Below are 15,479 nucleotides of genomic sequence, written 5' to 3' on the forward strand. Positions count from 1 at the left end.
AGGCTGGTGTGAGCGGTTCCCACAGCTGCCGAAAGACGTCTGATGTCCCCCTCCAGGAGCCCGCCGAGCCCAGGCAGGACCAGCGAACAGGAATCCCGCTTGGTCATCAGTGAGATTTTCAGAAAAACCAAGGACAAAACTTCAGAGCCGCCGGAGGAAAGCCAGCCACACTCCTGCCGTCTCCGAGACCCGGGGACCAGCGGAAGGACGGACCACGCAGCCAGCCACCCCCGCCCCCCACCACAGAGCGGGGCCTTTGAAACCCAAACCGCACCGAACCAGGGGAGAACATGGGGAGGATTTGCCCAGCAGACCTGTGAGGTGGCAGGCGGGTTTTGAGGTGCAGAAGGTGGTGAATCTAAGTTAATTATGACTTCACAGGAAATTAATAACAAGAGCCGTGGAGTTCAAAAATATTTGAAATTAGGGGACAAGCCCATAGAAAACATCCTGCTGGTGGGAAAACCTCCATCGAGTGACCAGGGCCGAGCTGCACTTGGGCACCTTGACAGACCAGGTGGGAAGGCTGCTCCGGGTCGTCCCCGAACCCGCCGCCCCAGTGAGCCAGAGAGAGACACCACAAACGCAGTTCGGGGGCAGGGACGGTCCCAGAGCCGACCAGGCTCATCCCAACTGTCGGGGTCTGAGAGTCCACCCCAGCCCCTCGGAGAAGGGGGAGGAACGAAGGGAGTTGCAGGGGCGAGGACGTGGGCTGGCCGTGACCCCGGACACACACGGGAGGCTCACAGAGGGACCTGGGCACAAGGTCTTGGGAACTGGAACTGCCAAGCCTCTTTGCGCACCTGAAACCATTGGAAATAAAAATATATCTTGGAGTATCCTGTTGGTGACCTTGGCTGGTGTCCCCTGGGGGCCTGGGTCTCGGCCTGTCTCTGACTCCTGGCTGTGGCCTCAGCCCCCACCTGCCTCTGTGGTCAGGCTGGGCTTGCTGCTCAAATCTCCAAGTGCACGAGGTGCCATAACTCTCTGGGGACCCTGACCCGGCCCTCGGCTCTGCCGTGGTCACCTCCCCATGGTGCCTGTAGGGGCCAGGTGGGGAGGGCCACCGGGTGCCTAGGGACGGGCCCCTCCCTGGACAGCCCAAGTCAGCTGTGCAGGTGGGGACAAGCCCCAGGAGTGGGCCTTGAAGGGGACAGGTTTGGGGGGCCAGGAGGCCGTCAACATCCAGCCGGGGGTCCTGGGAGCCACACTGAGTGCACAGGTGTTGCCAGAAGGTGGGGTCCAAAAGCAGATCCCCCCACCAGGGTGGTTCAGGGGGTTGGGTGTCTTCCCGAAAAGCAAAAGGTAGACAGTTAGATTCCCAGTCAGGGCACCTGCCTGGGTTGCGAGTTCGGCCCCTGGTCTGAGGATGTTTCCCTCCCTCTCTGTCTCCCTCCCTTGCCCGCTCTCTAAAAATAAATAAATGAACAAAATCTTTAAAGAAAGAAAGCAGGTGCTGCTGGCCCATCCTGAGCACAGCTGAGCTGGACCGGGCCTCCCGACCACTGCAAGGAACCCTTCCGAGGTCACTCGGGATGCCCGGGGCCCGGGCCCTGCGTTAGGCTCTGGGGGCGAGGACGGGGCTGGAACAGGGCCGTGAGCGGAGCTGATGGCCGAGGCTCAGGCCCCGCCCCCACCTCCCAGGCCCAGCCTCACCCCTGTGGCCCGCTCCCCTCCTCTCACCTCTCCTCTGACCTTCAGTGGGCCCGGGGGGAGCTCTGCAGACTCGGGGGCCTGATGGGGGCAGCTGCCTCCCCCGAGGCCGGAGGGACTTCCCGGAGACTCTGAGCGAAGACTGGTCCAGAGCCCGTGTGGGCAGCAGGCAGCCCCTTTTGCCCTGGGGAGGGCAGAGCTTTTGTGCGGACCCCCTGGAGGGTGGGAGGCCTGTCTGTCCCCCATCTCCCTCAGGCCCTCGGCTTGGGAGATGGGAACGTGGGCTCGGACCCCTGACCGCAGAGCCCCCGGAGCCCAGAGAGCCACACCGGCCCTTGCCGACCTGCCCTCTGTCCTGGTGACCCCTGGCCTTTCCACCGCCAGCTTTCCCAGGCGCCCCCGGCACTTGGCCTTTGCTTCCTTCCTTCTCCTTTTCCTAAAAAGGTTTTTACTGGTTGATTTTAGGCGGATTGAGAGAGAGAGGAAGAGAGAGCCACTGGTGTGTCGTTCCACTTACGCACTCATCGCTTGATTCTTGATGTGACCTGGGACCTTGTTTCTAACTGCCCACCGGCTGAGCCAGTTGGGAACCTGGCCCCCGCCTGGGGCTCTCAGTGGTGGGGACTGTGCCCCAGGACCCCAGGTCTCACCAGCAGGCCCAGCACAGAGGGCTGGGCGGAGCTGGCCTGAGGGGCTGGTGGACCTTCCGTGGGCTTCTTTCTACTTTTTCTGGCCCTAACAGGAAGGCCTGGGCCCTGAGCAGGTGGGAGGGAGATGCTGGGCTGGGCTGCCCAGGTGCTAGGGACAGGTCAGGCCCCGGGTCCCAGCCCTGGCTCCAGGCCGATGCCAGGGCCCCCGGTCTTCCCCCGCTGAAAGTCTGACCCCCTCCTGCCCCCGCCTCTCTTGCCCTGCAGGGCCCACACCTGCCCAGCCTGGCCTTGGGTCTGGCCCTCTTAGGTGGGGCCCGTTCCGGTGACTCGGGAGAAAACAGAGAGCCCAGGGGCGGGGCGGTTCTGGCAGATGCTGGGACGGCAACCTGGGCACCTTTGTTCACCACACAAACGGCAGGGCCGGCAGGACGCAGCCACCGCCTGCGGAGGGGACTCCCACAGCCAAAGCTGGGTTTCCCAGTGTTACTGTGACCCTGAGAACTCTCTTCACGGGTGTACCCCAAACCCAGCACTCAGAAAGGGAGGTTTCCCTGGCCTCCAGCCCCTCCCCAGGAGCACGGCCTGAAGGGCAGGGGCCCCCCATGTTTCAGGTGCTGCAGGGAAGGCAGGAAGCTCCGGGTAGAAGGGGGGGCTGGGAGTCGGGGCTCTGTGCTGAAGAGGATGGTTTTGGGGTTGCAGTGATGGTGAACCTGTGGGGTGGCAGTTAGACCTGGAGGTCTGGCCTGAGACCCCGCAGGGGGACACGGGTACCTGGGCAGAGAGCAATGGAGTTGGGCTAAATGGCTGGAAATAGGGGCCTCAGAGGGCCCGCCCAGAGCCCGGGGCTGCAGGCCTTTCCCAGAGAGTCCGTGCTGGACTCTGATGGGTGGACAGCGGGTGGACAGCAGCTGAGGCCTGGGTCTGACTTCTAGGACACTTGGGAGTGAGCCGCTGGCTGGACGTCCCTCACCCTCCACTCTTGTGTGTTTGTCCTGCGAACAATGACATCCCCCCTCCAAAGCAACACGCAGCACTGGCATCCCTGTTGCCCACCCCCATGGCCGCCGGTCTGGCCCCAGACCCGCCGGCCAGTTGTCCCAGCACCTTCCTTTGCTGCAGACATCCAGCCGGGACCACAGCTGCCCGGACCTGGTGTCTCCGGGACGCCCCCGGGCCTGGCTCTGACTGCCCGGCCTCTGACCCCTTTGCCGGTTCCAGCCTCCCACACAGAGCCCCTCCCCAGGGGCCCAGTTTTCCCTCCTGTGCTCCGGCTGTGTGGTCCCAGCTGCAAAGCCACGGGAGTGGCACTTGTTTTCAGGCTGGTAGCCGTCAAGTGGCGGTCCCTGCCTCACGGGCCAGGAAAGGTCACTTCCTCTCCCCACGCCTGGCCTCACACCTCCCAGAGGTCACACCTGCGTTCCTGTTCTGTTCACTGCCAGGGTCTGTTTGCAGGTCTGACGTGGGGGTCGTGGGGGTCTCCAGGCCGGCCCTGTGGCTCGCACCTCTCCAGCCTCCTTCCGTGTCCCCACACTTCCTGGATGAAAGGTGCTCCCCCAGTTCACCCTGCCCGTCCCCTAGCGAGGTTTTCCCCATCAGCCCCAACTCCTCTCAGTGGACGATGAATTGAGAAGCCGCGACCCGGGGGGTCGCTGGTGGGCGGAGCTCCACACCTGCACAGCCACGTCTCTCCTCCGGAAGGAGGACCGTCCACGTGCTCACACCCGGCACCCGCCCAGGGCTGCGTGGGCACCCTCGGCGCCCCCTCCGTCCCATCTTCCCCAGTGAGCACCGGCTCCCACGGTCTCAGCACCCTGAGGGGCCCCGCCCGTCAGTTCTTCGCTGCCTGTTCCTAGCACGGGCAGGCCAACCTGCCCAGGACGTGCTTTTCATTCATAAAGAATACAGGTTATACCCTGGTGCGTGTGGCTCAGTGGGCTGGGCATCAGCCCGCAAAGCGGAAGGTCGCCTATTCGGTTCCTGGCCAGGGCACGCGCCTGGGCTGCAGGTTTCAACCCCAGTCAGACTGCAGGGAAGGCAGTTTCTCTCCCTCTCTTCCCCTCTCTCTAAAAATAAATGAATAAATAAAGTGTTTTTTTAAAAAAAGAATATGGGTTATTGTTTGGATTTTACGATGTGTGTGGTATTTGTCAGCTTTCAAAAATTAGCCATTTATTTCTATTTCTTTTCAGGTTCCAAATAAAAATCACACTTCATCCCAATTTTCCATTTTTTAGTTTGCATGTTTCTTAAACTGAGCCCTCAGCTCTAGGACTTCGAACCCCACGGGCCGAGGGCAGGGCCTGACTCCCCTGCTCACCAGACAGATCCCAGTTTGGGGGCAGGACGCCGGCTCGCTCCCCACCGCGCCCATTTCTCAGACCCCTCTGGCCTGAGTCATGAGGCCTGAGGGGACCTGCCGTCTGCCCTCCCTTTCCCAGAAGCACCGCCCCTCCCAGACCTGTGTCTCCGCCCCCCTCCTCCCGCCCTCCCTCAGCTCCCTGCACAGCACCCCCAGGCCAGCGCTTGGGGGTCAGTGTTGCAGGGCCAGGGGAGGGCCAGCGGGTTCGGGACCCCACAGCAGGAACGCTGCTGCCAGCTCGCCCGTGTGGAGGCCAAATGACAGCAAAACGTCCAACATGAGGACTTTTAATCGGGGCCCTGTGCTGACCCTCTCCTGCAGGCGGGGCAGCCCAGGCTCCGGCAGTCCCCTCACAGGGGCACACGCGTGTCCCCCCCAGCGCCTCGTCCAGCGACACTACCGGCAGGCGTGACCGGGGCTCCTGGGGCGGCTGAGCCTGCAGACACCACCCCGAGGGCCCAGCGGCAGCTGTTGGGATTTGCGTCCCAAATCAGCCCTTCGGTGCGTTAGCATCTGCCTTGAGTGAATGTTCTCAGATTCAGGGCAGAAGGGGGGCGCCCAGGGATGGTGCCCCCGCCCCCAGACAGCCTGGGGCAGGTGTGGGGGGCCTGGTCTCCTGGGGAAAGGCCTACCTGCCGGCTCCGAGCGGAAGCCAAGCCCCGGGAGGGGCAGGTGCTGCCAGGGCTCTGAGGGCCAGCTGGGCTCCCCCGCTGTGCCCCTCAGCTGCAGTGGCCACTCTGCTTTGTGGACTCTCCCCTCGGAGCCCTGACCCGCCCTCTGTGTCCACAGCCTGGGTCGGAGCCCCCTCCAGCCTCCCAGAGCCCCTGCAGTGACACTGGCAGCCGGCAGGCTCCCACCTGCCCTTCGTCCAACAAAACCTAGCTGGCCCAAGCCTTGCCCACCATCCTGGGTGGGCCCAGCGGTGGCAGGAGAGGGCAGAGGCCTTCACCTGGCCTTGCCCCTGCCCCAGCCACACCTTCTAGGGCTTCCCCAGCGGTTGGACAAACTGCCTTCTTTCTGGACAGTTTCCCACTGGTTAACCCCAACCTCCTGGAGCGCCCCTCACCCCCCATCAAGCTGCAGGCCCAGGAGCCCCCAGTGCCCCGGGGCTGGCAGAAGTGCTGGATCAGGAAATCCTCCTTGGAGGAGGAGAGGGAGGAGGTCAGAGAGGAGGTCAGATGAGGTCAGTGAGGTCACGTGAGGTCACCAAGGAGGTCACTCTGGATGGTGCAGCCCCTGCTCCAGCCCTTCTCTGGGGCCCCACCAGGGGACCCCCCTCCGGTCCTGTGTGGCCCTTGGTGATTTCTGCCCTGTGGTCCCTGCAGGGGCCTGTCCTGTGTAGTCTCTTTGGGGCTCCAGCCAGGGAGGGACTGGATGCACAGGGTCCGTCCTGGCCTGGAGAGGGGGGTGGTCCTGGAAAGGCTGCGGGGTCAGGCTGGGGGTGACCTCCGGGGAGGGGGGAGAGCACGGGGCTGCTGTGGGTCAGGGAGCTTCCGACCGGCTGGGCGCCCTCTGGGGAGCAGCGCTGTGAGTGGGGAGGGTCCTGGACCCGCGGGGAGCTCTGCCCAGGGCTGCCTGTCTGAGGGCAGTGGGCAGACGCCATGCTCTTGAACCTCAGGCCACGAGGGGCACAGAGAGGAAGCGCCTCGGGAGGTCGGAGCTGGAGCTCAGGGGCCTGGGGAGCGAGGGGCCGAGGCAGGGCTCTCCGCTTCCGTGGAGGGTGGGCAGTGGACCCACCCTGGCACCTGCCACAGGGGCTTCGAGGGGCCTCTGGGGGTCAGTGGCCCCTTTAGGGAATCGTTCTAGAACCAGCCTCCAGTTTGGCCTCCTGCCCCACTCAGCCCGAGTGGTCTTACAGAGAGAGGATGGATGTGTGGAACCTTCCAGAAGCCCTCATTTCCCAGGCAGGGAGGCAGCTCTGGCCTGGCGCTGGGGGCCGCTGAGTGGGGCGGGCGCCTCGGGCACAGGTGCTTCGGGAAACCCCCGGGAGGCCGTCTGCCTGATGCAACCCGGGCGCCAGGACCCAGGCATCAGCTGGGCTGTTGCCACTGCAGGGAGGAGACCGCAGCCCCTCGTGCTGGGCGCGCCCGCCCAGGAGAGGCCCGCGCCCGCCTGGGGCCCGGGGCTGGCCCGGCTCCTGCTGCACCTGGAGGTCCCCGGGTGGCTGAGCTGTCCGGGCCCGGGACCAGCTGCCTCTCCGAGCCTCCTCCCACCGAGGCGGCAAGTTAATGAGGCCGCTGGGCCCTGCCTGTCCCCGCCACCTGGGTAATTGGTCTCCGAAGGCAGGAAAGAGCCTCCAAGATGCCTGGAGCCGCCTCGGGGGATGGGGCTAGAGAAAATTACCGTCTCCTTTTTCCACTCACTGGGGCGTAACTGTGCAGGGGCTGCTCGCCTGACACAGAGCACTTGTTTTCCAGCAGCACCCGAGGGAGTTCGGGGGGAGGGCCGAGGGGAGGCGGCCGAGGAAGCGCCCGGCGGCCCACGGCACCTGGGAGCGTGTTTTGCAGGGGTTTTTGAAACTTGAGGTGAATGCACGGAACACAAAGTTAACCGTTTTAAAGGGAACAATTCGGGGCACCTGGTGTGTCCCTGGGCCGCACAAGTCATCTGCGTCTGGTTTCAGAACTTGTCTCCTGCCCCACCCCCCGGGACAGCCACCAGGTCCCCACCCCTACTCCAAAACCACCTCCTGCCTCTGTCTCCATGGCCACAGACCCCACGCTCCCCGCACCTGTGCTGCTGACCGTGGGAGCCCTGCCCACGCCCTGCCCTTTTGGTCCGAGGATGGGCACCATCCGGGCCTGGACCACCACAGAGGGCAGCAGAGGGCTGGGCAAGGAGAAAGGAATGAGAAGCACCCCCAGGGCCAAGGTCAGGGGCTGCAGGCAGACAAGGAGGTGGGGGCAGAGGTCAAGGACTGCAGGGCGCCCTGGCAGCGAGGCTTCACAGCAGCTGGGCCATTCCGCCGCCACCCCAGCCTTGGACGCATCGGGGGCTGGGGTGCCCGAGGAGCCGTGACTGCGTACAGGTCAGCAGAGTGGGCCCGTCAGGTGTGGGGGGGAAACTGGGGTTGAAGCTTTGGGCAACGGTGACTGACCTGCTGGCCAGACATCAGCGGGGACGGAGCAGGGGCCTTCAGCACAGGGGCCAGACGGTCTGCAAGGCCACCCAGCCCCAGCCCGAGGGGTCAGCCACTGACCAGAGCACCAGCACCTGTGAGACTCCCGGGTTTCCGAGCTGACTGACAGGTGCCTGAGTCCAGCAGCCTGGTCACCCTCACTGGGCACCTGTGAGGGGCACCAAAGCCGGGTCCTCGAAGTACGGACCGCGGTTACACGCAATGGATCAGCTGGTGTTTTTAAAAAGAGGCTGAGAGGCCTGTTAAGAAGGATCAAGACTTTGCTGAGACTACCCCCCCCCACCGCTGGTGGGTGAGACTTCGCATAAAACTGAAGCTGGGGTGGCGTTGGGGGTCTGGGGGCACAGGAGCCACTGCTGTCACGTGCCTGAGAGCAGGCACCCACATGCTCCTGGCCTGTAGGGGCTTCCTCCCAGGATCTAGCATCGCTGGGTGGGCCGGGTGGGCCAGGAGTATTCGGAGAAGGGAGAGCACTGCGGAGGGGCCTGCAACATTCCTCGGCAGAGCTGGCTCCCGTGGGGGGGGGGGGGACAGGAAGGAGGAGGTGACACAGAGGCCAGGCCAGTAGGAGGCCAGGACGGAGCCTGAGGTCACTGTGACCTTAACCAGCCAAGCAGCAGGAGGGAGGAGCCAGGCTGTGGGCTCTGGAGGGAGGAGGGAGGCAGTGGGCAGTTGGGGAGGCCCAGCAGGGCAGCGGCTGGAGAGTTGGGGGGCTGCGGGGCCGGCACGGGGGTGGCAGGCGGACCCTGTGGGAGCCGGAGGCCTCCAGGAGGCTGCCCTTGGCTGGGAGCATGGCAGCCCCCCCCCCCCATGGCTCGACCTGACCACAGTGTAAGAGAGGAGGCTAAGGGCAGTTCCTGCATTTGTGGGGGGGACCCCTGGGGACCAGGGACGACCTCCACAGGAAGGGAGGGGCGGAGTCCACCAAACAAGGAGTGTCCTGCTGGGTCCTGTCCAAGGGGCAGCCGTGGGGGGATTCAGGGGGCGGGGGCCCGTGAAGGGGCCCCGGTGGGTGCAATGAGGGGGAGAGGGTGCGGGAGGGCCTGCGAGGCAGACAGTTCCTGGGGCGGCAGGCTGGGAGAGCCGTTCTGGAAGCAGGATTTTGAGGGTGGGAGTCGGAGGAGGCAGGGGTGGGTTCAGGGAGGAGGGGCACCCACAGGCGCTGGGAGGGGCAGGTCCCTCTGAAGGACCTGTGCACAGCTCTGAGCCTGGAGTCCCCAACCCCTGGGGCCTTCAAGGAGGGCAGTGGGGACTGTCGGAGGGGGAGTCCCAGGGCGGCTTTGATGACAGTGTGGGCAGACGTCCTGTCCAGCCAGACGTGAAGGTGAGCTGGGTGGCCCCTGAATCTGGGGGTAGAGCACAGCTGTCCTGGCACCCACAGCTGTGCCTTGGGCAGGGCCGCCTCTTCTCGCCTTGACATCGGCGTCTGGGAGTGTGACCCCAGGCAGCACCTCAGGGCCCCTGCCTCCCACTGGGGTGCAGGGGCCTTCATACCCCAAACTAGAGGCTCCTGAGCTCATCTGTGGTCCCATTTCGGCCAGTGCCCACACCGCCCTGAGTTGGGTGGGATCCTCTGGGTCACCTCCCACCCATTCGCTCTTGTGCTGTTTGTGCTGTTACCCCGGCTGCTGGGAGCCCCTGGACCGGGGCCTGGGCTCCGCCCGTGGGTGCTAGACTAAGTCGTCAGGGGCCGCCTCCCTGCGAGCTCCCCAGCCCGCCCCCTGCTCCCAGGGGGCACAGCTCACTCCCAGGCTGTGCTCCCAGGCAGGGGTCCTGGGGGCAGCACGTCTGTCTCACTAGGGGGGTCCCTGCCCAAGCACAGCTGCAGGCCCGCCCAAGGGGTGAGACGTGGCCCTCCTTCCACAGACCCCTGGACGCAGACGGGCAGAGGGCACCGCAGCCTCCACGCAGGGCCCGGGGTGCCGAGGACACCAGCCCCTTCCGGCCCGACCCCCCTCTCGGAGACTGTTTCCCTCTCTGCCCCTCCCCTCTGCCTTTTGTCTTTTCTATAACAAAGCAGCGGGCAGCCAGGGGCTTGGCCGCTCCTGCTTCTGATGACCAGCCACGGGGCCCAGCCCCTTCTCAGTGCAGAGCACCCCAGCTCTAAGCAGCTCCTGCCGCCTCAGGCCCCACCAGCTCGAGGGCTGCCCTGAGCCCTGGGACTCGGGGTGCCCTGCTGAACTCCGGAGCAGCCCCGGGGCATCCGGCCCCCTGTCCGTGACCACCGCCCTGGCTGACCCGAGACACCCGTGAGACCAGGGGGCAGTGAGCGGGCTCCCGACCCACAGGGCTGCCCCTTGACCCCCCGGGGGGGCGTTGTCCAGAGACCCAGGCGCCGAAAGTCCGGCCACAGCCCTGCAGGCCCGGCGCGCCGGCTCGCACTCTGGATGCCTTTGCCTGACAGAGGGTTTTTCAGAACCTCAAGGCCTCCCAACCGTCACCTCTGTCACCTGTGTCACCTACAACGCAAACAGCGTTTTGGCTGCAATCAGTGGGACGATGTGAGCCCCGGGAAGGGAGGCTTCTTTAAATTGTGCAAGTTCAAACCCAGCTTTCTGGAAAATTCACTGCACTCCACAGGCGGGAGGCACGGGCTGGCCCACAGGTGAGGGGCTGTCTCTCGGGAGGGGCCGCCCTCGGCGCACACAGCTGTGGCCAGGGCTGCTGCAGGTCTGCGGGGCCCACGGAGCCCCTCCCTGCCCTTCCCAGCTTCCTCTGCCCCTCAGGGGTCCCTGCCCACCAGCCCAGAGGGTGCGGAAGGCTCTGGAGGGTAGTCAGCGAGGACTTCCTGCTGGAGTCGGCCTGGGGCAGGGGAGACCCGGCTGCACCCGCCCGTTCCTGGGGAAGGTGGGAGACAGCGGGAGCTGGTGGCTGGCAGCTGGTGGAGCCGGGGTTGAGGGCAGGTCAGGACAGCCCCAGTCCCGGTGAGGCCCAGGAAGGCGGGTTCACTGCCTTTGCTCCTTTGCTCAGGCCCGCCCTCTCCTCGCAGGGCCCACAGAGAGCAGCAGGCGGAAGGCCGGAGGTGCCCACATCCGGGAGCCCAGGTTGGGGCCGAGCCCTGCAGGCTGTCCCTCCCCAAGGGCACCTGAGAGCGTGCACGCAGGCACCATGCAGGGGCTGAGCCTGCGGAGTGTGAGGGGCCCAGGGAGGGCCACAGGAAGGGACTGGCTGAGGGCCTGGACCTCGGGGAGTCGGGTCCGGGCCCTGGCCCCTCTCCAGGCTGGGCCTGAGAGGGTCGGGGGACCTCAGGAGAGCCCTGGCAGAGTTCCTGAGCCTCCCCTCACTGGGGTGCTTCAGGTGGCTGCCTGTCCCCGCCGACGCCTGTGACGGAAGACCTGACCCCTTCCCCAGGCTCAGGACATTTGAACCCGGCCCAGGGGCTGTGCCACCAGGTGGGGGTGGGAGGGCCCTCTCTGCCCCAAGCCCCACGAGCACCTGTGCGCAGCAGGTGGCAGAGGCCCCAGAAGGACCCACAGCTCTGGACGCTGGGGAGACCCTGACGGTGAGGGGGGAGGATGGGGGAAGCGGTGGGGGGGGGCAGCCAAGCCCCTTTCCTTTCCAGCCTCCGCCCTTTTCAGAGGGCCCTCTCTGAGGATCACTTTGGGCTCAGGACGAGAAGCCCCCAGATGGAGCCCGCCCTGCTCCCTCGCCCCTGCATTCACAGGTGCAGGGGAGAGAGGCAGAGGGGGTGGGGATGGAGCCCCCCCCGCCCATCCCCCCTCCCACGCAGGACAGCCCCGCCCCTCCAAGCCACCTCCCTCAGCACCTTTGTCTCCTGTGCACCTGGTGGAGTTTCGAGTTTCCTTATGCAAAGCTGGGTTCCCCACCCACCGCACCCACCGCACCCTCCTCACCCTCCCTGGCGGGGTGAGGCCTCCACAGAGCCCCTGCCGGCCAGCATTGTTAGCTGGGGAATCGAGGAAGGGGCGGGGCTGGGGTGGTGGACAGGTGCTCGGCTGGGGGTGGGAGCAGGTGTGCGTGCTCAGAAGGACCGGGCTGCCACCCCGCCAGAGCCGCAGAGCCCTGTGGCCTGGTGCCCAGGGCGAGCGGGCCACCTGGTCAGGGTTCCAGCTTCCTGCCCCCTCCCGGGATGGGGCGAAAGGGTTAAGCCTGCCTCGCCCCACCTTTGTTTGCACACCCGCACCTGCGCTCGAATTAGCCGGAGCAAAGTGAGGTTGCTGGAGTCCCACCAGGAAGACCCGCCCTCCGGTCTGCCCCTTTGCACCAGCAGGGACACCCCCTCAACACCTGCAGCACGAGGCAGGGGCTGCTCCCACCGGAGAAGCGTAAGGCCCCGTGTCTGGATCCCACCTGCCGGGATGTTTCAGGGTGTTGCCCAGGGAGCAGGAGGCCTCGCTCTGCTCCCCGAGCTGCTGCCCGCGCCAGCCCCTCTCCTGGGCTGCGGCCCTGCTCCCGGTGGCCACAGCGGCCCTCCACCTGCCAGCCCAGCCCACCCACCCAGGATGGACCCAGCACCTCCTCCCCAGGGCAAGGGGCCCCCACGGTCCTCCAGTCACAGTCCCCCAAATACTCGTGTTTGGCCAGGCCTCTGCTCAGCCCCAGCCTTCTGAGGCCACCACCCACGTGTCTCAGAGTTCTGCCCTGCCCCCATCAGCTTGCCCTCCCCAGGGCACCCGGCTGGGTGGGGAGGGTGCTGTGGACGTGGGCTGCAATGTGGACACCCGCCCTTTTCCTGGAAGAGGCGTGCCCCTCGGGCTCCTACCCCACTCCTGCCCGAGCTTCAAGGGGGCATCGCAGGCCCCTCCTCCAGGCCGGGGTGCCAACCATCACCCTGGGGGCTGCGGGCCACAGCGACGCACACCCAAAGCCCCCCTTTCTGACGGAAGACAGATGTGCTTCCGATGACAGTTCACGGCCCACACAGGACACGTGAGGACGCGGAAGGCTCTGGACCCCTCACGTGGTCCAGCGTGTTGGCCAAAGTGTGAGAGACCTGCCTTCCTTCCAGACCCGTCCTGCCTGCCAGGCCCTACACGGTGACCTCCGGGGGGCGGCACGGGTGTGGACAGGAAGGAAGAAAGGCTTTCGTGGAGAGGAAGTGCCCCCTGTGCTGGGGCTTGCTGTGGGATGGGGGCGCAGAAGGCCGGGGGGTCCTGTGGGGGCACAGCCACGCTGGGGCCCCGGAAGCAGAGGGAGAGGCGGGCACTCGAATCCCACCATGCTGTCCACTGTGGGCTTGTTTCTCAGGAGGGAGAGAGACCTCCCAGGTCTTCCTGACCACTGATTTCTCACACGCGCCAGCAAAGATGTCCACGTGAATCAAATCATTTTTTAAACAACTTTTTTCAGGAAAACGGAGCTCAGGATCCACATTCTGGCGCAGTTCCCCTCCCCAGACCAGCTGCCCACCTGGCCAAGCCCCAGAAAGCTCGGTGCTTGTCAAACAGACCTGCGAGGGAACCCGGATCTGGCCTGCGCCAAACCATCTCGTGGATAGACAGACACCATGGAGGTCCCTGGAGAACCCGTGCTGGCCCGACGCACCTTGTGCAGGTGGGAGGGAAGAGGTCCCCGCTCTGTCCCTGGCAGTGCCGTTTCCGCCAGAGGGAAAGGTGCGGGGGGTTAACCATGAGGGGAGGAAGTGAAACATTAAACTCGAGACTGGCTGCTGGCTGCCTCCCACTGGCCTGGGAACCACAGGAGTCCAGAGCGAACCTCCCCCACGCTGGGCGCCTGGGTCCGTGGGGCCTGGCGGGGGTGAGGGCCACCGTGTGCCCTAGCTCCCAGCGGCGCCGCGGGCCGACTCCGCCCACACTGACCCCACATGGGAAGGAGTCCAGGCCCAGGCTGTTCACTGGGGCCCCGAGGCCAGACCAGGGCCCCCCCTCATCACCCTGTTGGACCGTGTGCGTCTTCTGGGTGCTTCTTCTGTAAGAGGCATTTCGGCTCAGTTTTCCTTCCTACAAATACGGGTGCACAGACCCTGCTGAGTGACGCGGCCACCTGGCCACCCAGAGACACCGAGTCCTTTTTCTCCCTGGGCAGCGTCCCTGCATCTGAGGCCCCAGGCACTGGTCCGTCTCCCTCCGCAATGGACTCAACCGACTGCGGGTCAGGAACAGCATTTTCCAATTCACACCCCGGATTCACGACGGCAGGCCCACGACACCGCGCTGGCTGTGCGGCTGGTCACATCGCAGACGCGAGACCCGCAGACGCACGGGGCCGGCTGTGTTCATGGAGGAAAATGTCTGTCGGTGGGTGGACTGCAGCTCAGACGACGGCGCCCGAGGGTCCGCGGTGCAGAGTCTCCTAACCGCGGGTTTTCGCTGGTGGTTCCTCGGGAATGGCATGTCGGAGGGACCTGCCACTTCTCAACGGCCTAACACCCCATGAGGCATAAACTTCGTCCCCAAAACTCCTAAGTGACGCCCTGATGCAGTACCTCATTCGTGATAGAGCCTTGAAAAGGCAACCAGGTTCAAACGAGGCCGGCGAGCGGGGCCTCGCCCAGTCCGACTGTCCTCCTGGGAACAGGGGGGCTGCGCCCAGACTCCAGGGGAGAAGGCCTCGGGGAGGGGCCTCGGAGAGGCCGGCACTGCCCACACCCGGCTCTTGGGGTCTCAAACGTCCAGCCCCCAGGAGCCGGAGGAAAGAAATTCCTGTTGTGCCGGTGACAGCCCCCGTGTCACCCTCTCTGGCCTTTCGCCTGCGAGCCCCTCATGGAAACAAGGGACCCAGGGGTCTGCGTTCCAGAAGTTTCTGACTCCGGCCGATGGGAGCGGCCCACCTTCCCCGAGGGCCCTGGCCCATCAGAGCCTCTGCTGCTCCATTCTGCCACCGAGGCACGTCCCCAGTGCCGCCTCCCCTCCAGGGGGGCCAGGTGCCACCAGGCCCCTGGCAGACACACAGCCTGCCGTCCAGGGCCCCCAGCTGCCCCTGGGGGTGGCCACCCTGGAGGTACGGAAGGGCAGCTCCGCCCGCTCCCCTGGCCCCACCCTGCACCCCCTCAGCCTGGGCCGTCCCCCGGGAGGCCCGCCTCCGGGCACCCACTCGGGGACCGTCCCTCCGTCTGTGACCGCTGCTTCCCGAGAAACAGGGACTCTGCCCACAGCAGCCCTCACCCACCGTACGCGCAGGTCCCTGTCTGCTCTTGACACAAATGGACTCTAAGTCCTCGTCACCTGCGCCAACACATTTTCTCAGTTCGGCGCTTTTTCTGCAGACTGGGCTCATGGAATCGTTTTCTACACGGAAGTTTTGACTTTGAGGCAGCAGATGTGACTGCAAGGAAACATGGAATTCTATATATACATATAAAATATATGTGATATGTACATATGTGTAAAATATAAAATTACTGTGCTTTTCTAGACTGTGCGAGGAGGAAAGTTTTTTAAACACCTTATTATTAGTGTTCTCAAAGAGGTAAGAAAAAATATTGTGACCCCAGACAAAGTCGAGAAATAAATATTCAGAGAACGGAAGTGACTTGGAAATGCCAGTGGCAGCTGGAGTGACAAGCTCTGTGGAAGAAGAGGTGGGAGCCAGAGTCGAGACCCCTCCTTGGGAGCAAATTGAAGGACCGGGAAAAGGAAGCAGGAAAGGTCGTGAGAGGCTGGTCTGAGGTCAAAGACCTCGATTGACTGCAGACGGAGGGAACAGAGGGGAGGGGACGCAAAACTTAATAAGCGAGAAAACGTCCTGGAACTCAAGG

At 64.8% G+C, this 15,479-nt stretch overlaps 1 protein-coding gene and 1 long non-coding RNA gene across 5 annotated transcripts in view; one reads left to right on the forward strand and one right to left on the reverse strand.

Annotated features, from left to right (window-relative positions):
* TTLL10 (tubulin tyrosine ligase like 10) overlaps window positions 1–7,774 on the reverse strand; it is a 32,979-nt gene extending 25,205 nt beyond the window's left edge. The window contains exons 1-3 of the mRNA XM_053660196.1: window positions 7,760–7,774; window positions 7,394–7,541; window positions 7,026–7,150 (exon numbers count right to left, since the gene is read on the reverse strand). Of these exons, the coding sequence (XP_053516171.1) occupies window positions 7,026–7,150; window positions 7,394–7,541; window positions 7,760–7,774 (288 nt within the window). The remainder of the gene's footprint in view (window positions 1–7,025; window positions 7,151–7,393; window positions 7,542–7,759) is intronic.
* Window positions 7,775–9,497: 1,723 nt separating this feature from the next.
* LOC119050585 (uncharacterized) lies at window positions 9,498–15,278 on the forward strand. 4 transcript variants are annotated; one of them, XR_005082780.2, is made up of 4 exons: window positions 9,498–10,648; window positions 10,791–11,303; window positions 13,112–13,315; window positions 13,808–15,278. It is a non-coding gene; the product is annotated as an uncharacterized LOC119050585 (long non-coding RNA). The 4 variants fall into 4 exon arrangements; XR_008390731.1 differs by having other exon boundaries at window positions 9,498–10,406; window positions 10,528–11,303; XR_005082779.2 differs by having other exon boundaries at window positions 9,498–11,303; window positions 13,808–15,275.
* The last annotated feature ends 201 nt before the right edge of the window (window positions 15,279–15,479 follow it).

Source organism: Artibeus jamaicensis, unplaced genomic scaffold, assembly GCF_021234435.1.
Source record: "Artibeus jamaicensis isolate MK-2021 breed Jamaican fruit bat unplaced genomic scaffold, CSHL_Jam_final scaffold_847, whole genome shotgun sequence".
Lineage (NCBI taxonomy): Eukaryota > Metazoa > Chordata > Mammalia > Chiroptera > Phyllostomidae > Artibeus > Artibeus jamaicensis.